A 26,433-nucleotide genomic window follows, 5' to 3' on the forward strand; every position below is an offset into this window, starting at 1 on the left:
GTTGGCTTTGCATTTCAAGGTTTGATGTCTGTGCCAAAACCCAGAAGATCTTTGAATACAACTTCAGGTGTATGTGGCGGCTAAGACTCTTCCTGAAAAAAAATTCTCACCCACAGAGCTAAGCTATGGAGCTCCTTAAGAGCTGCACCATGAGCAGCTACACTGTGATTGCTTTGAGAGCTGTCAGGTGACACTGAGAGAATTTGGTCTTTTTCATCTGGAAGAGAGAAGACTGAGGGGAGATCTCATAAATGCTTATAAGTGATACCTCAAAAGCGGGTGTCAGGAGGATGAGATCAGTCTGTTTTCAGTGGTGCCCAGTGACAGGACAAGGAATAATGGGCACAAACTTGAACATAAGAAGTTCCACATAAACATGAGGAGGAACTTCTTTAATTTAAAGATGATGGAGCACTGGAACAGGCTTCCCAGAGAGGTGGTGGAGTCTCCATTTCTGGAGACATTCAAAACCAGCCTGGATGTGTTCCTGTGTGCCCTTCTCCAGGTGAACCTACCTTGGCAGGTGGGTTGCACCTAATGAGCTCGAGGTCCCATCCAACCCTTACCATTCTGTGATTCTCTGAGAATAGCATAGCATAGCATAGCATAGCATAGCATAGCATAGCACAGCATAGCCTAGACTAGACTAGACTAGACTAGACTAGACTAGACTAGAATAGAATAGAATTAACCAGGTTGGAAGATACCTCTGAGATCATCAAGTCCAACCTATCACCCAACACCATCTAATCAACTAAACCATGGCACCAAGCTCCCCATCCAGTCTTTTCCTAAACACCTCCAGTGATGGTGACTCCACCACCTCCCTGGGCAGCCCATTCCAATGGGCAATCACTCTCTCTGTGTAGAACTTCTTCCTAACATCCAGCCTAAACCTTCCCTGGTGCAGCTTGAGACTGTGTCCTCTTGTTCTGGTGCTGGTTGCCAATTTTCCCTTTCCAGTTAGATAACAGTTTATTGACACAGCAGTCATAAAAGTTTAAGTATCTTGACAAAGTACTTTGACTAAGCACAAAGTGGTTGAAATACCTGACAAAGCTGATGGTAGCCTGACATATTACACAATTTGTGCATCAAATATTCTGCTCTGATATATTTGATTGTTAGAGTGAGTTTGAGCAGTTTCATCTTAAAGTATATTCACAAACCCTCTGTTCATTAACCATTACCTCCACAGGATACTGCTGCTTTAGCCAAAGCAGTATGTGCTACTGCTACCTTGTTTTCAAGGAATGGCCACAGAATTTCTTCTTCACTACAAGTATTCCAGCCCTACCATTTGCACCCGCTGCCACACAATTGCTTTTTTTGTTTGTTTTAGTGATGCAAAAGGCCTATTTTTTTACACAGTCACTTGGTGGCATAGAGAACACAACTGAGCAGGAACAACATGTTTTGATGTGCCTCTGCTCAGAATGAGTTTTATGTGCACTTCTCATTGTGAAATAACTGCCTGTGTCATCTGTGCTGTCCCACATCTTTGGCTGAATATAAATCACCTAACTTAAAGCTAATTAGGAAAATCAAACTGCAAGAAGGTTGTATTGTTTCACCTCAGCTCTGTTGAGGGGTTTTAGTCTCTGTTTTTCTTTCTTCCTTTCTTTTACTTTTGTAAGGTTGCAAAACTGGAACATACTAGTTCACTTGTATTCAAATGCACAATGCTCTTATCATATTGGCATCTGGGAGCAGACTGTGCCAAATGCCTTGTTGACTCTGCTTCGAAGCTCTTTTTAAGTCAATCGCTTCATTAACAGAGTGATGTGTAGGTCCCTTGTCATACTGGTTGTAGGGCTCAATCCCCAGTGGAGAGGAATGAAGGGGTTTCTGTGAAAGCACTTGAGCTAGACAGAGTACAGAGAAATACAGCATGGATGATCCTGTCTTGACCTGGAAAAAAATGATTAGATGATCTAATAGGTTGTTGTCATATGAAGTCAGTAGTTCACAGCCAGTTTTCAGCTTTGAGGGGAGAAAGCTCTCAGAGACTCCCTGTAATCTCATAACGTGCTCCATGTCAGCCAGTACTAACAGTGCACCCACTAAGTCACCAGCCTCCCCATTACATAACCTGCAGGTGGATACTTTTCCATGTAAGGCTGCATCTTTGACTCTGAATGAGAATTACACAAGACAGGCTAGAGCAGGTGGGGTGACAAAACAAAAGAATAAAATATACCTGTGCTTGCATCCAGCCCTGGAGCCTCTAACTTACTTTGGTGCCTGGAGTTAACCCAAAAAGACCTGCAGCTTCTTCTGCCAGGTAGCAGAGGTCACTGCAAAGTTTGACCTTTCTAGTGAAGCCTCCTCTCCCTTTGTTCACATTCAACAGATGGAGGAGAGGTTGAGGGTAAATGGGGCTCGATTTTTGACCCACATAAAAATCATCTCATGCTGGAATGACCATCTTTCAGATGGTTTTGTTGGCTTTAGAGCTCAACTTTCACACTCTGCTGGTGCCATGGGGGTGTTGTACAAGCTGTACCCAGCTCCTAGCTGTCTGTGATTAAGTGATCAATGACTGCCATTTGCTCATCTGAATTTATATGACTTTTGCCCTGGGCTGAGGCTGGCTTTTGCAAACGGACATGAATAACTACCTTGTGACAATAGCTGGTTGCTAATACATCAGAGAACCAAAATAGAAATGAAGCTACTAGCAGCGGTGATACACAGCCTTTCTTCTTGAAAAAGACAGGCAAACATACCCTCTGGGCATTTCTGTTAGCTAAACAGGAATGTATCTACGACATAAAGTATGTTTTAATGCAGTCCACAACACTGGATGTAGTTCTGCTAGATCCTGAGGAAGCTCTCAGTGAAAAGCTGCTCTTTTTTTTGGGAAAACAAGCAAACAAAACCAAACCAAGCCAAACCAAAAAAACCCAAGACAACTTCTAAAGCCAAACTGTAGCAAACTCTAGGAATGAGTTACAATTCTTTGAATTAAGGAATGTGGTTTAGTACTCACCCACCAGCAAGAAGAAGAGAAATGAAGAGACTGCAGACCTATAGAGCTTCCCAATGTGCTGGCTCATAGCTACTGAAGTATATGACCTCTCTGTCTCTCTCTCCAGTAGTATGAGCAAAAAAACATGTGTGTGTTATTGCAACAGGACCTCATATTCTGCCCAGTGAATGTCACACTTACTAAAGTTACCACAGCTTCAAGCTCACAGTGCTGTTTGCTGCCTGGACGACAGCCACTTTTGAAGGGACAACAATGAATTCCCGGAGGCTGTTCCACTCTCACTCAGAGAAGATGCTAAGAATGCTCTGGAAGCAGAGGGAAGATAATCTCTTGCTTTCTGCTTGGCTTTATATAAACCAGAACTTTTGGCAGAGCACAGAAGACCTGGATACTCAAAAGGAGACCTCTCTTCTGCTGAATCCCCTCCCTAGTGGAGGTGAGATGAGGAAGAGCATTGGCTTGATTTTCTGAGCAGCACCATGAAAGGAAGACAAGAATTCAGCAGCTTGGCTGCACGCACATAGTGTTTATAGGTAAAATGTATTGCCCAGAGTATTTTTACCACTACCAAACAAATCCTTTTTCATCCAAAGTTGATTATTTAAATTCCATTTAAGTGAAGCTCATCTATGCCACCAGGGTGTAGGGGGAAACAGAGCAGGTGGCCTATCTGCAATTCTAGCAGGTGTACTCTGGAACAGAAAGTCTGGGTTTAGACAAAGGTGCATACACAGCACTGCTTTCAGCTTTATCCTGCTTATCTTCAGGACCCTTCAGATAACAGAACTGTACTTGAGTACTCAGTAAAGACTCAACTCCACATCTGTTAAAACACAAAGGCCAATCCACCTGAGAGAGGCATGAACTCCACCCACTACTGGATGAAGGAGGGAACCTGGTGACCAAAGATAAGGCAAAGGCCGAGCTGCTGAATGGCTACTTTGCCTCAATATTTGTCTGTGATACCAGTTGCTCCATGACAGTTCAGACCCTGGAACTGGAAGACAGAGATGGAGAACAGAAAGCAGTCCCCGCAATCCAGAAGGAAATTGTGCCTATTGTGCCACTTAGATGTACACAAGTCAATGGGACCGGATGGGATCCATCCCAAGGTACTTAAGGAGCTGGCAGATGTGCTCATCAAGCTACTCACCATTATTTGTCACCAGTCCTGGTTAACCAGGGAGGTCCCAGCTGACTGGAGACTAGCAAATGTGACACCCATCTACAAGAAGGGCTGGAAGGATGATCCAGAGAACTCAAGGCCTGTCAGTCTGATCTCAGTGCCAGGCAAGGTCACAGAGCAGGTCATCCTAAGTGCCATCACATGGCACCCACAGGACAACAAGGTGATCAGTCCCAGTAAGCATGGGTTTATGAAAGGCAGGTCCTGCCTGACTAATCAGCTCTCCTTCTACAATAAGGTGATCTGCCTAGTGGATGAGGGAAGTGCTGTAGACATTGTCTACCTGGACTTTAGTAAAGCCCTCTCCTTCAGCATTCTCCTTCAGAATTTCATGGCACAAGGCTTGGGTAAGGGCACTCTGCAGTGGATAAAAAACTGGCTGGCAGGATGGCCAGGCCCAAAATGTGGTGGTGAGTGGAGTTGCATCTGGCTGGTGCCCAGTTACTAGTGGTGTCCACCAGAGTTCAGTGCTGGGGCCTGTCCACTTCAGTATCTTTAGCAATGATCTGGATGAGGGGATTGAATGCACCCTCCCTCAGGAAATTTGCAGAGGACATCAAGCTGGGTGGCCATGTCAATCTGCTAGAGGGTAGGGAGGCTTTGCAGCAGGACCTGGATGGGTTACACCAATGGGCCAAGGCTAACTGTATGAAGTTTAACAAGGCCAAGTGCCAGGTCCTCCACCTGGGTCACAACAACTCCATGCTAAGCTACAGACTTGGGGATGTGTGGTCAGAAAGCTGTGACTCAGAGAGGGACCTGGGGGTATTGGTTGATAGTTGATTAAATATGAGTCAGCAGAGTGCCCAGGTGGCCAAGAGAGCCAAAGGCATCCTGGCTTGCCTTACCAACACTGTGGCCAGCAGGAACAGGAAGGTGATCATCCCCCTGTACTCCACACTGGTGAGGCCACACCCCAAACACTGTTCAGTTCTGGGCCTCTCACTACAAGAGGGACATTGAAGTGCTGGAGTGTGTTCAGAGAAGGGCAGTGAGGCTGGTGAAGGGTCTGGAGCAAATGGCCTGTGAGGAGTGCCTGAGGGTGCTTGGGTTGTTCAGTCTAGGGAAGGCTGAGGGGAGACCTCATGGCTCTCCACAACTACCTGAAGGGAGGTTGGAGCAAGAAGGGGCAGCTTCTTCTCCTTGGTGTCAAGCAACAGGACTGGAAATATTTTCAAGCTCTGCCAAGGGAGGTTCAGGTTAGATGCTAGGAAATACTTCTTCATAGAGAGGTTTATCAAACATTGGAATGGTCTGCCCAGGGCAGTGGTGGGGTCCCAGTGTGTGGACCTGTTGCTTAGGCACATGATTTAGGATTGACCCTAAACTGGGTCGATGGTTGGACTGGATGATCTTTGAGGTCTCTTCCAACCATATGTTTTCTGTGTGATGCTGTGTATGAGTACTTCTGATTTTATTCATATTTGAAATCAGTAAGGACTCCCAAAATGCCCCCATTGCACCATGAGGAAATCTCTCACCCTGCTACTGTCATATGGTTTTCTTGAATATGCTTTTAATAAATTCAGTGATGCGCATCTTTGCACATGGATACTCCACTATAACAGTTTCAGGAAAATCCACATCTGACTTGCAAAACTCTGCTAACCAAACAACATCAAGAGGAGCAACCCATTCCTTGAGTTTGTTGTTCTAGCTTTTGTGTGGTGGCACCTGTACCAACATAAGCTGGCTGGGCTAGAGCGAGTAGGGCTAAAGGAACCTAAAAGGCAAAGATTTCTTTTCTGTTTGAAATGAGTTGGGAGAGAGGGAAGATCTGGGGTTACCAGGAAGGAATCACTCCAAAGTAAACTGTATTTTAAGAAAAGAACTCATACCAGGTATCGAGCAAGACAGTACTTCAGCAGAAAGCTGGAAGGCAGGTTATGAGGATCTTTGATGGAAGCACTGCCACAGTGTTAGTGAGCAAACCCAAGAGGGTCAGAGGAGTCACAACTAATCATCAGTTTGAGGAGGTAATAGCCTGTAAAGTCAAAGGCACCTGGCAGATCAAGAGGAACTGGGACCAAGTGACTGGCTTAGAGTACTGACTGACTGCATGTCACAGAAGTCAGCGTGGGAAGATGGAGCTGGACCAAAGGCATTCCAGTGTCTGATTATACCCAAGCATTTGAGGTGTTTCTAAAAAAAACCTTCAAATGCATTTTGATGGACATACTACTATTGTTCCTGCAAATGCTGTTCACATTCATTTCACCCTGTAATTCTCTTGTGAATCCTCCATTAAATAGGTCATGCCTGAGCGAAACTGTCAGATCAGCCAGCTTTTAACCAAGGGAGTACAAAGTTGCTGGAAGCCATCAGTTGAATATGAAGTTTATCCCATTTGGATAACTGAATATGATCTGGAGAGAATCTGAGGTTTTGGACAAAGAGAAAAGCAAACTGGTCCCCTGAGTACTGTTGAGAAAAGCCTGAAAATTTTAAGTTTCAGAAGTCCAAATCAATCCACAAAATTAAATAGAACACAAATTCTTTTTTACACTTCCTTGTAAAATGTGGAGACTCTTGCTGCAGCATTAACACTGTCTTGTCTGGGACAGCAACTAGGAAGGGATGTCAGGGACTTTTGGAATCTTTGCTAATGTATCAGCAGGAAGACATCCCAGGTCTCAGAGATGCCCCTTCAGGGAGAGCCTCAGTTCACTTTTTGGGGAAGGAGTAAGAGGAAAGGGATAGTAGGAAGAAACAGAGCTGCCTCAGCAGGTTGCTCTGTTTCTTCTTTCCTTGGATGGCCATTCATCCATCCACCCCTCTCTCCCTCCCTTTTCATCACCTAACATTAATGCATGTAATGGGCTCACCTCTCCAGCCTGTCAAGGTCTCTCTGCATGGCATCCCATCCCTCCAGTGTGTCTGCTGCACCACACAGCTTGGTGTCATGGGCAAACTTGCTGAGGGTGCACTCAATGTCACTGTCCATGTTGCCAACAAAGAGGAGATGGTTGCTTTCTGGGCTGCAAGCACACGTTGCTGGCTCATGTTGAGTTTTTCATCAACTGTCACTTCCAAGATCTTCTCACAAGAGACTGCTCTTGAGGTGTTCTTCACCCAGCCTGCATTCGTGCATGTAGAAGGAAAGGTTGCAATAGGACAAGGGGCAATGGTTTTAAACTAGAGCAGGGTAGACTTAGGTTGGATATTAGGATGAAGCTCTTCACAATGAGGATAGTGAAATACTGGAACAGGTTGCCCACTGATGTGGTGAAGGCCTGCCCCTGGAGATGTTCAAGGCCAAACCTGATGAGGCCCTAAGCAATCTGATCTAGTTGGAGGTGTCCCTGCTCACTGCAGGGGGGTTGGACAAGGTGACCTTCAAAAATCCTTTCCAAGCCAATGCAGTCCATGGTAATAGCCAAGTGGGGCATGACAAGTGCTGTTTGGTGTTGTCTAACTTGGAGACCAGCTTTCCAAACCTCTGGGTGGTCACAGCTTGGACAGAAACCGCTTGGCACTGTTCAGCAGCTTTCAAAACGAGGACTTGGTTTTCTCGAGTCCCACCATTTGCTTCCTTTATTTCAAATCACGCTCTGCTCGGCCTGCCGCCAGTTCGCCCTGCAGTGGGGCAAAGGCGAACCCCTGCCGGGGAGAGCGGCACAGCCCTCTCCGTACGGGCTGCCGGCGGGCTGGCGACGCGGGGCCTGGCCCTGGCTCTCCCCTCTGACCGCGGCTTGTAGCGGCGGCAGCGCCGGGCCCGGGGCGCCCCAGCTGCGGACAGCTGGAGGGCGGGCTTTCCTGCTCCGCTCTCCCTCTAGGTGTCCCTCTGGAGCAGCCTCTCGGCGATAGCGTCCACTGAACCTGAAACCCCCCTTGTCAGAGTTAGGATCCGCTGTTGCTGTCTGGACACTGTTTAAGTTACTGCCGGGGCTGTGCGCAAGGCGAGGGCGGCGGGGCGTGGGGGTTTCCCTCAGAGAGAGGCAGCTAAGTTCGCCCTCTTCCTACCCCCGACAGGATGTTTTCCTGCTACAGTCCTCAAACTTTCCACCGGCACCGAGGCTTCGTAATTAACCCTTGTGAAAGCCGCTGAGGAGTTTCTGGAGCTGGCCGAGGAAGGGGGACCAGAGGTGACGCGGCCCTCTCCGCCCCCCTGACGGCTTGCTCTCCTCAGGAGAGCCTCCACTCGCCCGTGGCAACCACCTCGGGTCCGCAGCCCGGCCGGCGCCTGCCCCTTTAAATGGCGGCCGCGGCCCCGCCGTGCGTCCCGCTGAGGCAGTTAGCGGGCGCCGCGCCGCCCTCGTCCCCCTCCATGGTAAGCGCCGCGGTCTGCGCCCTCCCCGCTGGCCCTCCTCCGCCCCTCTGTCGGGTTCCATGCCCCCGGCCGCTGCCCCGCCGCAGCCCGCCGCCGCGTTGCCCCCCAAGCAAGCTGGCCGCCGTCGGCGGCGGGCTGAGCAGGTAGGTGCCGGGGGCGGGAGCCCCGCTCCTTCTCCCGGAGGATGGGACGGGCGGACCGAGGCCACGGGGCTGCCTTGGAGCCCAGGCGGCGGGGTGGCCCCCGCGGGCAGCGTTTGAGAGCAGCGTCCAGGGGTACAGGGCCGCCGCGGTCTGCTCCGCCGCCACCACCCACCTCCCCGAAAGTTTTCTGGGAGGGGAGGGCCCTACGGGCCCGCTGTTGGTCCCCGGTGAGGTGGGGCGGCAAGCGGCCCGCGGGGTTACTGCGGTCCCCGGAGGGAGAGTTGGTGCTTTCGGGTGTCGAGAATCGCCTGGGGGGGGGACCCAGCTGCGCTATATGGGGGCGGCTTCGGGGTTGCTGTGGAAGCCGCTGAACTCCGGCGGTGCGGGGTGGCATTAACGGTCTGCCCGCTGCGAGGGAAGCGGAGCTTGGTGTGCAACAGCTGGTGGAAGTTGCAGCGAATCCCTGTGTTTGCGCGGAAGACCTGCGGGGAGCAGCCCTTCTCTCACGCCGCATACCCTAGGTTGTTACTGTTTTCTGACACTGCCCGGTGTCTTCTCTCAGTTGTACCCCCCGCCTGGGCCGTGGGCTTGGCTGGAGCCTGGAAGGAGCACCGGCTCTGGTGGGGTGGTTGCACCTCTGTCTAGTCGTGTGTGTACATATGTGCCAGCATCGGTTTGGTTTTGAGTCATTCTGATCTTGAAACCCAGCTTTGTCTCTTAGTGATGGATCCCGTAGTTCAGGTGGGTTTAGGGCCTTAGTTCAGTTACTGGTTTAGGGCCTTAAATTGGTTTTCTAGGAGATTGCTTGGTGGCTTGGGACAAGTGTCTTTCTGTGGCTGTTTCCCTTCATAAAGTAAAAACTGACCTCTTGAATGAAGAATGGTAGTATCAAGGGAGAATACTACAGGGAAGTGCTTATCTTTAGTAGAAGTAGTATAAATAGAACTATTTTTCTCTGAAGTCTTCCACGTGTATCTATGTATGGCAAAATAAGCCATTTGTAACTCACATTAAGTATAAATATTTGTTGTATTACAGTAACAGATGTCAGTGTTTTGGTAAATTCTGCATGTGGATGAACTTTTTCTCAAGTTTTGAAAGGTCCCACAGATTCTAGAGATGGGCTGCCTGCTGTGCACTGGTGTTTCAATGTGTTATTCCAGCTCTAAATGTCTGTGCACCTTCAGTGTCCAAGTTGGGGGCCTGCTGTGGAAATAAAATGCTCTGGTAAAATGTAAATAACAATTAAATATGGTTTGCTCTGGAAAAACTGTAAAATCACTGAAAAGGTTGTCAGTGGGAAGTGTTTCCAGTGCACTCAGCTTGATGAGACTGGCACATCAAGTTCCATTTAATATGCAGCTGTTAAATGGATTAACTATCTTTTTATTTTACCTTTCTCCTCCACTGCTGAATTGCATGCCTTACTTCTTTGTTCACAGGAAGTTCATGAAGTGGATCATGGTCTTATTAACCATCTGCTTGCTGATTCAGAGGAGACTCTCAGTTCGTGCACAGAGAAAATGCAGGGTCCTGCTCAGTATAGCTGGAGTGCTGACTGGACCTTTTGGGTAACGTGTTTTATCTTCCCTCTAACTTGTGTTATATAAACATAATAATGTGTGCATTTTAATTTTTATATATGTGGGGTGCCTTTGTAGCCACAGTTCTCAAGTTGCTTTGTAGCCATGAATTAATAAAGTGTTCTCCACCCATGTAGTGAGGTAGGTAATTTTATCATTATCAGCTTACTAAAGTGTAAGATGAAACTGAGAGAGGGTGAAGTTGTTTAGCTGGTGTCACATCAAGTTGGTGGTGACAGGATTTCTGGCTTCTGTGCCCAGTCTTTTAGTTCCTTGCATGGTTCTTCAACATATCCAGCGTCTCTTGATGCTTTTAGAAAGATATTGGTGATACTTTTTTATTAGTAAGTGCTGAATTTTGATTCTCAGTGTTGGGTAGTTCTTCTGATGGACTTTCCTAGCAGCTGATTTGTGTCAGGTGAACATGTTTGTTTTCTACAAGAGTAAATAAGCTTCCTGTGTAAAGAATGGGGCTTAGTCATAAGAAGGACAGAAAGGACAGGTTTAATTCTGCTCCTCTTCAGGGAGATGCTTCACTGAAATTGGAGGTTGTAATAGTGTGTATTATATTTAATACTGTTCCCTGGCTTTTGATGGATTTCTTTCAATTTTCAGTGCCATGAGAGAAAGTGAACTTAGGAGTGTAGACTTAAAAGATGGTTTTACTCTTGGTTTGGTGCCTGGGTTGCTGCTGTTAGATAAGGAAGGGAACACACTTGTCTGTGCAGCCACAGGCAGGGTAGCACCTGATCTCATAAGAGACTTTGATTCCCTTCCTCACAGCTCTGACAGTGACTCGGGTTCTTCATCAGGTGGCCTCAGTAGATTGTCATGCTTCAGATTGTGCATAGGAACAGCATCTGGACTACCCTGTCCTTGTCCTGATGAGGTCATCAGAGTGTTCATTGTGCTCAGCAGGTGAAAGATTAAGTAACTAGCAAGGGCTATAGGGAATCTGTGGCAGAGCTGTGAGCTGAACTGGGTGAGATCAGATTTCCCCACTCCTTATTTATTTACAAACTAGAGTCCAGGCTTGTACATTTTTTCATCCCCCCTGCACAAATTAAGTGGATGTCCTAATGATTAGAGCATTGATCTCAAGCCTTAGCATAAGCTTCTCCCCAAATGCACATGTACTTTTGAACTGAGCAGCAGTAGTCTGGAGCCAATGGAAATGGGACAGGCTGAATGAATCCCAGCAGGTTGTAGAACTGTGTTGCTAGAGAGACAGCACTTGGATCATTCCAACCTTTCTCCACTGTTCCTACAGCAACAGAGACCATACAGGGTTGTTCTTCTGTTCCTGTCTATATATCTGCGCTCAGATCAATAGCAAAACATGCGATGCAGCCATTGTAACTGCTAGCTGTGCTCTCCTTGGATGACAAATTAGATGGTGTAAACTGACTCCTGATGCTTTGTATACAACTGTTAATGTGGTTGGTAGTTCATGTGAGGGGAATAAAAAGCCTGTTTAGGTCCTGGAGTCAGTTGTTGAACTTGCAGTTAGCAACTCAATCTTACTATGATGAATTTGGCAATGGAAAATAAAGGCAGTGAAGTATAATATACAAAGAATATAACTGTGCTGTTTGCTTTGGATTACAGGGTTTGATGTGCATGCCAAAAATTAGAAGCTCTTTGAATAGAACTTGAGGTGTATGTGGTGGCTGAGACTCTTCTGCAAACAAATTCCCACCCACAGAGCTAAGCTACAGAGCTCTTTAAGAGGAGATAGTGACCTCCCTCCAAATCATTCTACATTGTGATTGCTTTGAAAGCTGTCAGGTGACACTTGAGAGAATTGTGTCTTTTTAGTCTGGAAGAGAGAAGACTGAGGGGGGAATCTCATAAATGCTTAGAAGAATACTTACAGGGTGGGTGTCAGGAGGATAGGACCAGTCTTTTTTCAGCGGTGCCCAGTGACAGGAGTAGGGATAATGGGCACAAACTTGAGCATAAGAAGTTCCATATAAACACGAGGGAGCTTCTTTAAGGGTGATGGAGCACTGAACAGGCTTCCCAGAGAGGGGGTGGAAACATTTTTCTCTGGAAACATTCAAAACCTGTCTGGACCTGTGCCTCTGTGGCCTTCTTTAGGTGACCCTACCTTGGCAGGTGGGTTGGACTCGATTATCTCCAGAGGTCCCATCCAACCCCTATCCTGTAGTGCAGGATAATGTGTGGCCTCACAGTGCTGCTTTCTGCTTCTTGTAGTAACTTGTGCTTGTAACAGTGGCAGCTGCTGAGAAAACATGAGGTATTGCTGGATATGATTAAATACTTGCCTTCTGTCTGATTTATGTTTCAAGACCTCAGTATTTGTTTGAAGTTACTGTTTACCTGGTTCTGCAAATATGACCTTGCAGTTAAAACAAAGGAATTGTGTAAATACTTGCCTCTTGTAAGATAGTACTGTGGCTTGCAGTCTTAACCATAGTATTCATCACTGATTAGTTTTAAATTCCTCCATCAATCTGCTTATAGGAAGATGTGGCAGCCTTATCTTCTTGTTATGTAGGGCTTCAATTTTTGCACAGCATCACACAGAATACATATGGTTGGAAGAGACCTCAAAGATCATCCAGTCCAACCATCGACCCAGTTTAGGGTCAGTCCTAAACCATGTGTCCCAAGTGTCAGGTCCACACACTGGGACCCCACCACTGCCCTGGGCAGACCATTCCAATGTTTGATAAACCTCTCTATGAAGAAGTGTTTCCTAGCATCTAACCTGAACCTCCCTTGCCAGAGCTTGAAAATATTTCCTCTAGCCCTGTTGCTTGACACCAAGGAGAAGAAGCTGCCCCTTCTTGCTCCAACCTCCCTTCAGGTAGTTGTGGAGAGCCATGAGGTCTCCCCTCAGCCTTCCCTAGACTGAGCAACCCAAGCACCCTCAGGCACTCCTCACAGGCCATTTGCTCCAGACCCTTCACCAGCCTCACTGCCCTTCTCTGAACACACTCCAGCACCTCAATGTCCCTCTTGTAGTGAGAGGCCCAGAACTGAACACAGTGTTTGGGGTGTGGCCTCACCAGTGTGGAGTACAGGGGGATGATCACCTTCCTGTTCCTGCTGGCCACAGTGTTGGTAAGGCAAGCCAGGATGCCATTGGCTTTCTTGGCCACCTGGGCACACTGCTGATTCATATTTAATCAACTATCAACCAATACCCCCAGGTCCCTCTCTGAGTCACAGCTTTCTGACCACACATCCCCAAGTCTGTAGCTTAGCATGGAGTTGTTGTGACCCAGGTGGAGGATCTGGTACTTGGCCTTGTTAAACTTCATACAATTAGCCTTGGCCCATTGGTGTAACCCATCCAGGTCCTGCTGTAAAGCCTCCCTACCCTCTAGCAGATTGACATGGCCACCCAGCTTGATGTCCTCTGCAAATTTCCTGAGGGAGGGTGCATTCAATCCCCTCATCCAGATCATTGCTAAAGATACTGAAGTGGACAGGCCCCAGCACTGAACCCTGGGGGATGCCACTAGTAACAGGGTGCCATCTGCACTTAAGTCCATTCACCACCCCTGCATGTTACGAAGCTGTTATGTAGCCTGTCTCACATGCTCTGTAATACATGTTAACTTACACAAGGGTTTCACATATGCTGCAGGTCTTTACCACTGGAGTCTTTCTGAAAAACAAAATGTTCTGGAAGCAACAGGGCTTTTTGTAAGGAAACGGGAGGGAGGGAAGCATTTAAATTCTCCCTACTAAGTGTGTGACAATGTAAAATTCTAAACTGACTTTGACATCAAACTAAGTAGGTGCTCTTGTTGATTTGCACCAAGATTCCTCTTTGGTACATAGCACATGCCCCCTCCCTGGAAGTGTTGAAGGCCAAGTTGTATGGTGCTTTGAACAACCTTGTGTATTGGAAGGTGTCCCTGCCCATGGCAGGGGTTTGGAACTATATAATCTTTAAGGTTCCTTCCAACCCTAACAGTTCTATGGTTATGTGATACCCATTTTTTCAGCCTCAGAGGAGCTGAATTTAGAAATAGCAAGAGGCAGAAAGCCACAAATTCAAGGCAAAAATGTAAGACCTTCTAATTAAAATGTTATGTCATTGGCATCTTTTGTTGCTGCTCTTGACAGAAAATGTTCTAATAGCTTGCATGGTGGATGATCAGCTGCTGACTATATAAACAAATCATTAAAACCCCTGAAATACTGAGTCATGGTAGATGTGTAGGTGATAACACGGAAGACAGTTTGTTGCAGTGTGTGAAGCATGTGTCACTAACACTTGACAAAGGATGATCTTACTGTCCTGTGGTGGGTGTGCGTTTCTTATGCTTGTTTCTACTCTTAAGTCAATATAACTAATGAATTGCTACAAGAGCAAGACTAGCCTGTTGTAGCATCCAGGGATCAGCTTTGTTGCCTAGGTTATTTGTTTTAAGAGGCTTCATAGTTACAACTTCGGTTTGTTTTTTCTCGGTATGTACTCCTGCTTCTCTGATGATGGAAACCAGATGTGGATGTTAGAGCCTGACTGGTTTGACTTCAATTTTTCATGGATTTGAGTGGGAGTAGGCAGTTGTGCCATGCCTCTAGAAGTCAGGCCAGGTGTCATGAATGCTCAGGAGGTGCTGTAAACACATGTAATTAGCAGCACGCTAGTGTTGGGAGCCTCTGGGATACTTTCCTGGCCATGGTGAGTGGGGAGAAGGGAGGGTAGCAGAAAAATTAGCAGGGGAGAGAGAAAAGAAGGGAATTTTACTATGTTAAAAAAAAAAAAAAAAAGGTTGGCTGGCTTTATTGACAATTTTTGAGAAATAATTCAATTTTGGTACTACTGTAAGCAATTTTTAAGCTGGTAATGTTGCTAACTGCTGCTTTTAATGTGGATGAGGGTCTATATTTTGTTTTCTTTTTTTATTGGATGGGGTTTTTTTGAGGGCCATTCTCTGGAGGTGAACAAGTTCTTAGAGTTTTAAAATATCACTTGAAGAAGAAAAAACAAAAGACTTGCTCACAAACTTAACCTCAAGATTTTGCTCTCTTTACTGGAACCTGTAAAGCTGGGATCTGTTTTTGATTAAATGGTTCTTTTTTTGGCAGCTGCAGCTAAGAATCATGATAGTCAAAGATGCTTTAATTGGGAAATTAAATTACATCTGGGAGTCCTATCTCAAGATGCTGAATCTGCTTTTTATCCTTTTTTTGTACTCTTCATACTGAAATATAATTCACTTTCCTGTCCTTGGAAGAAGAGCCCTTTGAAAGACTTAATTGTTCTTCTACTGTAATGAAGAAGGTAAAGGTGAATGAAGAAGGTAATGAAAAAAAGGACCCTTGCATCAAAAGTGTGGGTGTCCTGTTTGGGAACTCTAGTTTCTGTTCATAACAGTCAAGGAAAGTTTGTGTTTTTCTACAAGAAGAAGAATGCGTGTGGAAAGAAAGAACAAAAAAGTAAGTCCTTCCCTTGCCACAAAAAGACAGGTGGAAAGAGTTGAAATCAAATGAGCATGTCTCAGAAAATTGCTTTTATCTGAGAGACTTAAGAATTTGGGACTGTGAGGTGCCAAGGAGGGTGTGGAAAAGGAAGTAATAGAAGCTTAAACAACAACAACAACCCCAAACAATTTGACTGCAGTGTAATACCAGTTTAAAGAGTTGGTCAGTGTCAAGAAGTATGACACCTGAAAGGTGGTTGTAGACAGGAGGGGGTTGGTCTCTTCTCCCAGGCAACCAGCACCAGAACAAGGGGACACAGTCTCAAGTTGTGTCAGGGGAGGTTTAGACTCGAGGTGAGGAAAAAGTTCTTCACTGAGCGAGTCATTCGTCATTGGAATGGGCTGCCCAGGGAGGTGGTGGAGTCGCCGTCCCTGGAGGTGTTCAAGGGGAGATTGGACGTGGCACTTGGTGCTATGATCTAGTTGTGAGGTCTGTTGGAACAGGTTGGACTTGATGATCCTTGGGGTCTCTTCCAACCTTAGTTACTGTGATACTGTGATACAATAGAAACAGTCAAAACAAGTGATACAGTGAGAAGTATTCTCTTTCATAGTACAAGAGATGTTGTACAATATTTTGGAAAAGATTTTGAATGTTTACAGACCTGGATTTGGTTTCTGTGAGAGAGCTGTGGGAGCACGTGAGAATAATATGTAGGCCAAGAATATGATAAACACATATGACTCAACCTGCACTGGGGGGATGCTGATAGGCATTATGATTTGGGAGATAAATTCCTGCAGCACAGATACAAGTTGACATACTTTGGGGCCCAAGAGTAGTAAGAGTTAGATGAACTATGTCTTGCATCTGTAGTTGTTTGAGTGCTCCTTCTACCTTTCTTTGAAGGCTTATGTTCATACTGGGAAAGTTTAATGGGCTTGTTAAACAGATAACTATCTTTTGGCAGGCTAATGTTTAAGGTCCTCTGACAGTTGCTTCATCTCCTGTGTTGTGTACTTGGTATGTTACCTCCTCTGAAGAAAGCTGCTCATCTGTGCCTCCACATGCTTGAGCTGTGAAGGAGAGGCATCATGGCTTGTGACATCACAGGGAGGATTTTTAGACTGCTTCTTGTTTGCTGGTGTGAAGCAGTCTGCCAAGGAGGATGGGAACTGAATAAATGCTGCAGGTCTCCAAAGAGAAGAAAAATCTTAAACCCTCTCTCTGAAATGTTATAATTTTAGCCTAAATAACTTTTGCTGTATCCATAGCACTGGCACGTTTGTTTACCTCTCTAGAACACATGCCTTATTTGTAGCCCTGTGATAGGACTGATTATACAGAAGCAGCACTTAAAAATAATAAGGGGAAAACCCTCTCTGTAGTTCTGTCTAGCCCTTGGATGTGACTGATTAGACTGAAGTTTCTCTCTCTGTTTTGGGTTGGGTTTTTTTTTGGTTACTCTGGGAATTTATTGCTGCTGATGCAACTTCAAACAAACCACTGGGGCAGATCTGAGTGCCATCAAGTTTCAGCATGTTCTGAACAAAGACTGCCAGTTGATGCCCTGTCTAAATAAGCTTTCCCCAGCTGCAGCATTGGGAAATTCTATGAGTTATGCACATTTAAACCATTATTCTAGAACCTGAATATGAATGGATCAGGAAGTAAATAATGAGCAGATTTATGTGATTTACTTTTTTTCTGAAGTTACTAGAAACAAAAACATTAGAAAGACAGTATAGTCCAGAAAATCAGGTGGAGCTGGTTGAATGGTGATACCCTTTTAATGATTGGGCAGTTTGTAGCTTGTGGAATGAAAGGTTTAAAAAGCAGCTCCAGGAGATGGAAGCTTTTTCTTTTGGTCTTTGTGGTTTGCTTCCACCTCTGTGGTTCAGTGCATTTGCAAACAAGCAGTGGTGTAGCATTGTCCTTTTCAAGTCTGCTACAGGTGAGCTACTTGCATCCCTTTGGAGGGAAAGACGACAGGCAAACACAACTGTACAGGATGTGAACATTTAATGATACATTTAACTCCTTAGTAGCAACCAAGAGTAGAAATTCTCCAGGAGATGCTTGAGAGGAAAAAAGTGATTTGGGACACATGGTTACCTATTAAAAATTTTAGAGCATTCCAGACAAGAGTAGCTTTTCTGCTGCTGACTACTCCAGAAGTTGCATTTTCATGTCATCCTGTGTAGCAGATGTTTATGCACTAATTGAGTTATGTCAGGATTCCTTGGTGGTGTTGGCAGCATTTTAGAAGTTGCACTGAATTAGTGGTGTTTTTTAGGTAGTGCTTTTTAAATTGAAGTTGCTTGTGGAGTCAGTGAAGCCTACACTTGGAATTTTTGTGTATTTTATTTTTTTTTACTGCAAGCCTTTAAAGCCCTTGGGAGAATGACAGATAAAGTCAGCCAGGACTTTGGCCTGTTCATATGTCCTCATAACTCCTTTTCTGCTGTGTCTGCTCACCAGGATTCAAGATCTCAGTCCTTGTTTGCTATGAGTGGAGGTGTGTGATCATGAGCCATGGTGTATGTAGCTCTGATCAGTTTGGGATTATATACACCTTGCATTCCATTTTCATGTAAGGTTGAAGGAAAAATTACATATGGTCTGTCTTTGCTGAGAATGGTTTAATCCTATCTGGTAGGACCCTTTAATATCCCAGAAACATTCAGCTTGGGAAACACCCTCAGGATCACTAAGTCCACTGATAACCCTACTTTACACAAAGTTCACCCCTAAATCATCTCCCCAAGCACCACATCCAAATGACCTTTAAACACATCCAGGGTTGGTGACTCAACCACCTCCCTGGGCAGCACATTGCAGTGCTTGACCACTCTATCTGTGAAAATTTTTTTCCTAATGTCCAGTCTAAACCTATCCAGTCATAGCTTGAGGCCATTCCCTCTTATTACATCACTAATTACCTGTGAGAAGAGACCAGCACCAGCCTCTCTACAACATCCTGTCAGGTAGTTGTAGAGAGCAATATGGAAATGACTGACTAAAATCTGCATTTGATTTCTAAGGTAGAAAAGGAAGAGAGCAAATCAGATATTTCATAGGAAAAATAGTTTTGAGGTAATGGCTTGGTGAGTGCTGTTTTCCAGGTACTAGGGCTACTGGCAGGCTTAATAAGTGCAACTTATTCCAAAACAGCTCATGTAATTGGCTGCAGTCACTACTGCAGTAACTAACTGCTATTGTAGCTTGTTTAATATGCTACTTCAAGTTTTCACCATAGTCTGATGCAAAATACTCATCTATCCTTCTATGAGTTTCTGAAAAGTAAATGACACCCAGAGGAATTACCACCAAGAGGATTGTTTGTTTCTTTCATGACCTTTTTTTTTCTGACCAGTGTTTGGGGACTGTTGGTGAGTTCCAGATTAGTGATGTCAGAGTCCAGTTCTGGCAAAGAAAGGAGGGAAAAGTACACCTGAGGTATGCCCTTCTTTTGCTTCTGTATTTGCTACTTTTGAGTAGTCTTGCTGGGACCTTTGCAGGTGATGAAGACAAGAGGTCACAAGTAGTAAAAAAAACCCACCAGATTTTGGGTTGGTTTGGTTTTCCAGTTGTTGGGTTTTGGGGTGGTTTTTGTGGCTTGTAAGTTTTTCCCCTGTTTATTAAAATGGGTTGAGTAAATCTAAAGGCAAGCAGTTTTAATGTTTCTCATTACTTATGCATCCTGCTGTGAAACATCAGGTGAAGGAACAGATGTTCTCAACAAATAACACTGGCTAATTTTCACACACTTGCTGTAGGAAGAAATATGAGTCAGATGAAACTTCTGTTCAGAAAGGAATGTTTGGTTGGTTTATTTTTTTTTTAATCCAAAAGGAAATCACCTTGACTAGCTTTTAATTGCCATTGCATCATATTGTTAGTACACTACTATGGCTGTTGAAACTCAGACAATGTAGTTATAGGACTTGGCATTAAATTGGGTAGTAGACAAGCTGTCTGAGGAAAAGGATAACTTTGTGCTGGGAGAGTGACAAACTCTCTTCAGAGAATCAGTAAAGTTGGAAAAGACCTCAAAGATCATCAAGTCCAACCTGCCACCCAACACCTCATGGCTACTAAACCATGGCACCAAGTGCCACATCCAGTCCCTCTTTGAACACCTCCAGGGATGGTGACTCCACCACCTCCCTGGGCAGCACATTCCAATGGCTAACAACTCTTTCTGTGAAGAATTTTCTCCTCATCTTGAGCCTAAACTTCCCCTGGTGCAGCTTGAGGCTATGTCCTCTTGTTCTGGTGCTGGTTGCCTGGGAGACCAACCCCCTCCTGACTACAACCTCCCTTCAGGTAGTTGTAGACAGCTATACGTTCTCCCCTGAGCCTCCTCTTCTCCAGGCTAAACAATCCCAGCTCCCTCAGCCTCTCCTCATATGGCTTGTGCTCGAGGCCTCTCCCCAGCCTCATTGCCCTTCTCTGGACATGTTCAAGAGTCTCTTCAATTGCACAGTGTTAAAATAGTTAACTGCAGAGTTCATACAAGCAGGCTTGGTTTATTTGTATTAAGTTTGTTTCAAGAACTTGACGTATCACAGGGTTTTTTTCTGTTGTCTGGGATTTTTGGGGTGGTGGTGTTAAATCCTTGTGCAGTAGATTAAATTACTAAAACAAAACAAAGTATTGCTTGAATGCTGCATCGTTGAGGTCAGGAAATCAGGCACAGATCCACAGTTTTTCCCAAAATTGATGTGAAGTTAGGCACTTAAGACTCTTCTGAACTTGGTATGTACTAGTGTCTTGGAATGGCAGAGTAAAACATGGTCTGTGATAAGGGTATTATAAGCATAGTTTTGCTACCAGGTCCAGAGAAGTGACTGCCAGCTATGGATGGTATTGATGAGGATGCTGAATAAGTTGGAGATTGGAGCATCTTGCTTCCTGGAACTTTAGTTTCCTTAGTTTCCAGTTCAAAATTGGGGAAGATGTTTGTCCGTGGAAGTGTCCAAATATCTTGAATTTTTTGTTTAATCCTGTTGTTTAAAATATAAGTGTTTGTTTCATCTGAATTCAGAGGTGCTGGGCAGTAGATATATAAGTAAGTATATCTGAAACAGAAACTTATCAGCCCTACTGCTAATTGCAAACATCCAGACTTAGGTGTTTCATCAGCTGGAGATGGAGTAATCTCATAAACAGGAAATGCACTCAAATCACTTCATGCTCATGCTGCTTCTGAGACCTGAGTCACAGTGGTACCCAGGCTTTGCCAGGGCCTTTCTGAGATCACTCTGAGTAGCCTTATGGTCTTTCTGGTATACAGAAAAATATGGGTGATTTCTTCCTGTATTTGTCTCCCAATACCTTGCTGCTGTTTTGGTACACGTTGGTGCCCTGTGATGCATCCTACGTTTGCTTTGGGAAGGCAGCAGAGGTGCCTTGCCTTTCTGGTGAAACCAGTTCCTGCTATTTACATATGTGGCTGATCTCGACAGCAGAATTGCAGGCCATCTAAAGTGCCACCACACAGCTAGGTGCCTAAAGAATGAGAATTTTGCCTCATTCTGTCTGGCAACATGAGGCAGGCATTCAGATTTAAATCTGATTATAGGAGTGATTAAAATGCATTTCAAGACATTTTTCTGCCTATTCTCTCAGCTTCCTCAGAACGGCTGTGCTTGGAGAGGGATCTCTCTCTTCCCTGCTGTTGAGTCATTAGCTCTACATTCAGCCAAGTGCCCAAGGGGATGCAACATGTAGGAGGCTGGGCCTTCTGTGGGTGAGGTGAATGCACCGTAGAGACACCTGCCTGTTCTCCTGCAGCTCTGAGACTGCATGTGTTATGACGGCTTTTAGGGATGCAGTCTTGCAGCTGGGGATGGGTGGGTGAAGCCCAGCAGCAAAGGGGCTCTACAGCCCCTCATTGCTGCAGTGGCTTGTGGTCTGTGCAGGGTGAAGCTCCTGTGCAGCCTGCTGTTTCCTCTGAAGTCCTCCTCACTTCCAGAACAGTCCCCTACAGAAATGGCAGTCAGACTGCCTTCATAACTGATTTCATGTAGTTATTTGCAAGAAGACAGATTCTAGGTAAGGGGGATGGAAAAGGGTAGCACAGAGGAAGGAGGTAATATGTATGCCAGCTGTTCTTCTTTCAGATCAGGCAGTGAGATTTGATGGGCATGCAAATTGCTGTATCCATTGCCTCCAAGTGTCTGCTCCTTGCTTATGAAAAACTGAGCTCTGGGCAGCTGGTGGAGGAGTGAGTGGTAGGGTGTTCCAAGTGTGGGAGCCTGGGTGTACATGAAGCATGCCCTGATCTCCCAGCCCTGCTCTGGAGCTCAGACTGAGAAGATCATAGTCTGAGCAGCCCTTAGCAAGGGCTTAACTTCTAAACCGGACAATGGCCAAGCCTTGTGTGAGACTATATTTGGGTTATCCGGTGTAGATACACTCTAAGACTGGTGCTTGGGCTGCATCCTGTAGGGATGCAGAGAGGAGGAGCACTGGGCACTGAGTGCTCTTTTTCAAGTTGGTGTTTCCCTGGTGATGGTATTTTCCTCAGTTGTCCCCTTTGGGATTTTTGTGAACTTGAAATGCCCTGTGCTACTGCAGTCTGCCTTCCAGAAGACATTTAGATGATAGTGATTTTTAGATTGGAACTGGGCATCTCTACACTCCTCCAACCTCTTTGACCACATGCTGCAGCAAATTTTCTGACTGCTTTCTGCAGCATTTGTGTGCAGCTTCTGCAGAGCTAGTGTGTTTCAGTCTGTTCTCCAAGCCGGCATGCAAGCAAAGACTGGGAGAATGCTAGCTCGCTCTGTTGGAGGGTGTCCAGCACTAGCTGTATGCAAGTGGGTAAGAGGGAGGAGAGCCATAGAGGCTGCCTGAGTGTTGGCCAGGGATTTGTGTGGGTTGGAACAGGCTGCAGACAGCAGGAGGAGAAGATGTGTAGGGGGTGTGTGTCTTCTGACTTTACGTTAGCTTCATGCCTCGGTTTTATTTCTGAAATGGAGCATATGCTTTACTCCTCACTGTGTGTGTCAAACTTGAGACTTTATATCCAAATCAGAGCTGGTACAAAAGTACCTTGGCTTCACAATTTAAAAATGCTGTAGAATGTTTATGTGCAGGAAAAGTACTAAATACTACAAAGCAAGTGCTTCAGAATAAGCAGGAGAGGTTCTCCATCCAAACTTCCTTCTTTGGGGGGCTGGGAGGAGTGCAGAATTTTATAGTAGTACTAATGACAAGAGGCTTTCTTATAACTGATAAGAAGTTTAGCAGCTTGTTTCCCAAGGACCTTGTTGGAATAGCTTCAGCTGAACCCTGTTTCAGTGAAATGTAATGTCTTGTAAACTTGAGCTAGTATCAGTGTGATCTTCAAGGAGAAACTTAGTTCCTTACCCATTCCAAACTGAACTACTTTGGTACAAAATTCTTCCAGATACTTCCCCCCCCCCCCCCCCCCCCCCCGAACATTAAAGGAAAATAATCTTTAATTGGTTGGCCAACTTAAAGTTCTCAGAGTTACCTTTACATCTTTGAACTTTTTAAACATGAAGTCTTTGAGCTTTCTTTCTGTGGGGGGAGGAAGTCAGATTAAAAGAAAAGGATTCACCCCAAAGTTATATTTTTGTTTCATTTCTAATTATATAACCTGATCTTAGCAGTGTAGTTCCCAGTATTTCATATGATGCTAAATCATCCTGTCTGTTAAAATCATAATTGAGACACCTTTGTGGATTTTGTGGGCTGTGTTCTAAGCTGTGCTCCAACAATTACTCAAGTTGTTGTATATAGACTGAGCTCAAGTGTGAGGCCTTCTTTCCTGATCTTGCAAGGACAAGGTGGCTGGTGATGTGCAGAAAAGGACTAGGCAGGTCACTTTCTGCTTTGTGAGCGGGATTACTGTTCAGCTGAGTTCATATCACATCATGGAGTCAACAGATGTGATACAGTAGCTGGTCAGTAGCTGACCAGAACTGCTTTCCAGAAGAGAAGAGTCTTGCTACCTATTAGGTAATTGATGAGGCTGATGTCCACAGTGAATCCAGTGAGGACCAGACTACTGTTGAGGTGCTGTGGGATGCAGTGCTTTTGATGTACCATACCTAGTCTTTAAAATAAGTAGCAGCAGTCTCAGAACTACCTCATTCAGCCAGCTTTGTGACACTGGATGTCACTACTTTTAAGTGGGCATCCAATATTTTATAAGCTTTCTGGAATGTAGTAGTTCTGAGAAGCTTTTTCCTACATGGACTTGTGGAAGTTACCAGTGTTACTGATAAAGAGTTGTCTAACATTTTTAAACAGGTTAAAAATGTCCATGCATTCTGGGGAGGACTAGGAACCCTGTCTTTAGCCATGGTTATGGGATATCACAGGGTGTAAAAAACACCACAACAGAACAACACAATTCCCCTCTCCCTCCAAAATAAAGAAACAAAATGCAACAAAAAACCCCCAACAAAACATTGACCCCCAAAAGACCAGCCACCTAAATAAAAAACCCCAAACAAACAAAACCTTCCAAACAGAAAAATGCCAAAGCAAACTCCACAAAAACAACAGGAAAACAAAATCCACACACCCCCACCCCCCACCTTCAACCCCAAAAAATCCCAAACAAATCCCTGGAAAATACAGTAGCTTAAGTATTTGCTCATGACCTGTATTTTGATCTCCTTTCCTTAATACTCTACATGTTGTATTTCCAGCAGAAGAGAGGCATAGTTACCCCCAAATTCTTACTGGCTGCTGAGAGATGCCACAGAAGAACTGCTATTGTGGTGGTTTTTTTTGCTCCTTGGTCACTAAGAAATGTGCAAATTTGTTACTCCTTCAGCATCTGCAAATAAGAGGGGGGCTGGGCTACTGGAGGGCACATAATGACTGTAGTGCACAGTGCTGTGCCTGCCAGTGGCCTGCTGGAAGAATGCCCTGTGCCCATGAGACTCCTCTCTCCAAAGAGCAGAGGGTGAATGAAGAAGGGCCTATAATGAATGTAAGAAAAAGAGTCCTGGCTCCTTAAACTCTTCACCCTCCCACTGTGGCTATGAACTTGCTTCTGTTTCCTTGAGAGCATGGGAACTTTTTGAAAACACACTCCAAGGGAATAGGATGAGCCAGCTCTGGCAACAGTTGCTTGTTGGGTTTTCTTTTTATTTGTGTTTTTTTTTAGTTTATTGGCTGACATGCCTCATATGACCTATGAATTAACTACATCTGTGGGGATAATAATAGCTCCTTTCTTTGAAAAAAGACATTCTGTACACATCTAGTCCCCAAGTGCTCAGTACACAGTGCAGTAAGTCACCCAAAGTAAGCTGGTATTGCTTTGCAGGGCCTGTGAGTTGTTGTTTACCTGTGCAAGCTTAATGATTTTGTGCTCCAAAAGAAATAAAAGAAGAGCAAGTCACTGCTAGGGAGGCTTAGGGAGCACTCAGGAACTGAAAGTTATTTCTAACCCCAAATTTTTCTGTGATTCTGTCAAGGAATGGTTAGTGAAACCCAAACTGTTTGCTTGTTGCAGGGTAAACTCCACAAGTCTAACACTTTCAAAATACATCCTTGTGCCTTTTTTTTTTTTCCTCAGTAGAAGTGTAAAACTCTGCTCTAGAATTGTGAAAACATGAGAGACTGGTAGTCATGTTGATGTGAGCTTCCACTGTGATTCTGTGCCTAAAAGCAAATGTGAGTCAGATTGATGTGTTTGCAGTGACTCCTGCAGTGTTATGTCTGGCTCTTTAAAAGCCCTTTGAAAATAGGGGATTCAGAGGAGCCATGAGAATAAGTCTGAAAACAACATCTGAAAACCATTTCCAGAGCGAAGATAAGATTACATAGAGAGTGTGATTGCCCATTGGAATGGGCTGCCTGAGGAGGTGGTGGGGTCATCATCACTGGAGGTGTTCAGGAGGAGACTTGATAGGGCGCTTGGTTGCATGGTTTAGTTGATTAGGTGGTGTTGGATGATAGGTTGGACATGATGATCTTGAAGGTCTCTTCCAACCTGGTCTGGTCTATTCTATTCTATTCACCAACAGACCAGTAGAAGAACCTATCCATAGCTAGGATAGATTTTCCCATCAGGGATTACTTTTAAGAAGGTTATTTTATTTTCTCTTTCCCAAGTGGAACTTTGGTCATCAAATCTCTGGTTTTAAAGCAGGAGCTAAGCTGTGAGATAGCTGTGCCGTGTGGGGTTATGGATTAGACTGGATGGTCATGATGAACATTTTTGGACTGAAGAAATGGCTACATTTCTCTGATGGAAACGGTTGTTAGACTTGGCATGTTTTAGAGGTAGCCTCAGCACAGAGACCACCATCACAGTGTGCCATAGGAGTTGTTCTTTGTTTTCTAGATGAGTCCACCTGAATCTGCTTTGGAGAAGAGGAGGCTCAGGGGGGACCTTATTGCTGCCTACAACTACCTGAAGGGAGGTTGTAGCCCGGTGGGGGTTGGTCTCTTCTCCCAGGCAACCAGCACCAGAACAAGAGGACACAGTCTCAAGCTGCATCAGGGGAGGTTTAGGCTGGATGTTAGGAAGGAGTTCTTCATAGAAAGAGAGATTGGCCACTGGAATGTGCTGCCCAGGGAGGTGGTAGAGTTACCATCATTGGAGGTGTTTAGGAAGAGACTGGATGGGGTGCTTGGTGCCATGGTTTAGTTGATGAGATGGTGTTGGATGATAGGTTGGACTTGATCTCAAAGGTCACTTCCAACCTGGTTAATTCGATCTATTCATGTGAACTCTTAAGTTTGTTTGCCATATATTGCTGAATGAGACTTTTGTTCAGGATTATTGCCTTCTAGCCTAGTGAGGCTTTAGAGTTGCTGGTAGTGGAACAGTATGTTTTGTTTCTTTTTTT

The 26,433-nt window shown here is 45.1% G+C and overlaps 1 protein-coding gene across 1 annotated transcript in view; it reads left to right on the forward strand.

Annotated features, from left to right (window-relative positions):
- Window positions 1-8,058: 8,058 nt before the first annotated feature.
- Window positions 8,059-26,433, forward strand: part of GRAMD1C (GRAM domain containing 1C) — a 59,671-nt gene continuing 41,296 nt past the window's right edge. Inside the window, 3 exon segments of the mRNA XM_054163744.1 lie at window positions 8,059-8,448; window positions 8,451-8,591; window positions 10,034-10,162. Of these exon segments, the coding sequence (XP_054019719.1) occupies window positions 8,374-8,448; window positions 8,451-8,591; window positions 10,034-10,162 (345 nt within the window). The 5' untranslated portion in view covers window positions 8,059-8,373.

This window comes from Dryobates pubescens, chromosome 8 (assembly GCF_014839835.1).
Source record: "Dryobates pubescens isolate bDryPub1 chromosome 8, bDryPub1.pri, whole genome shotgun sequence".
NCBI classification, from domain to species: Eukaryota; Metazoa; Chordata; class Aves; order Piciformes; family Picidae; genus Dryobates; species Dryobates pubescens.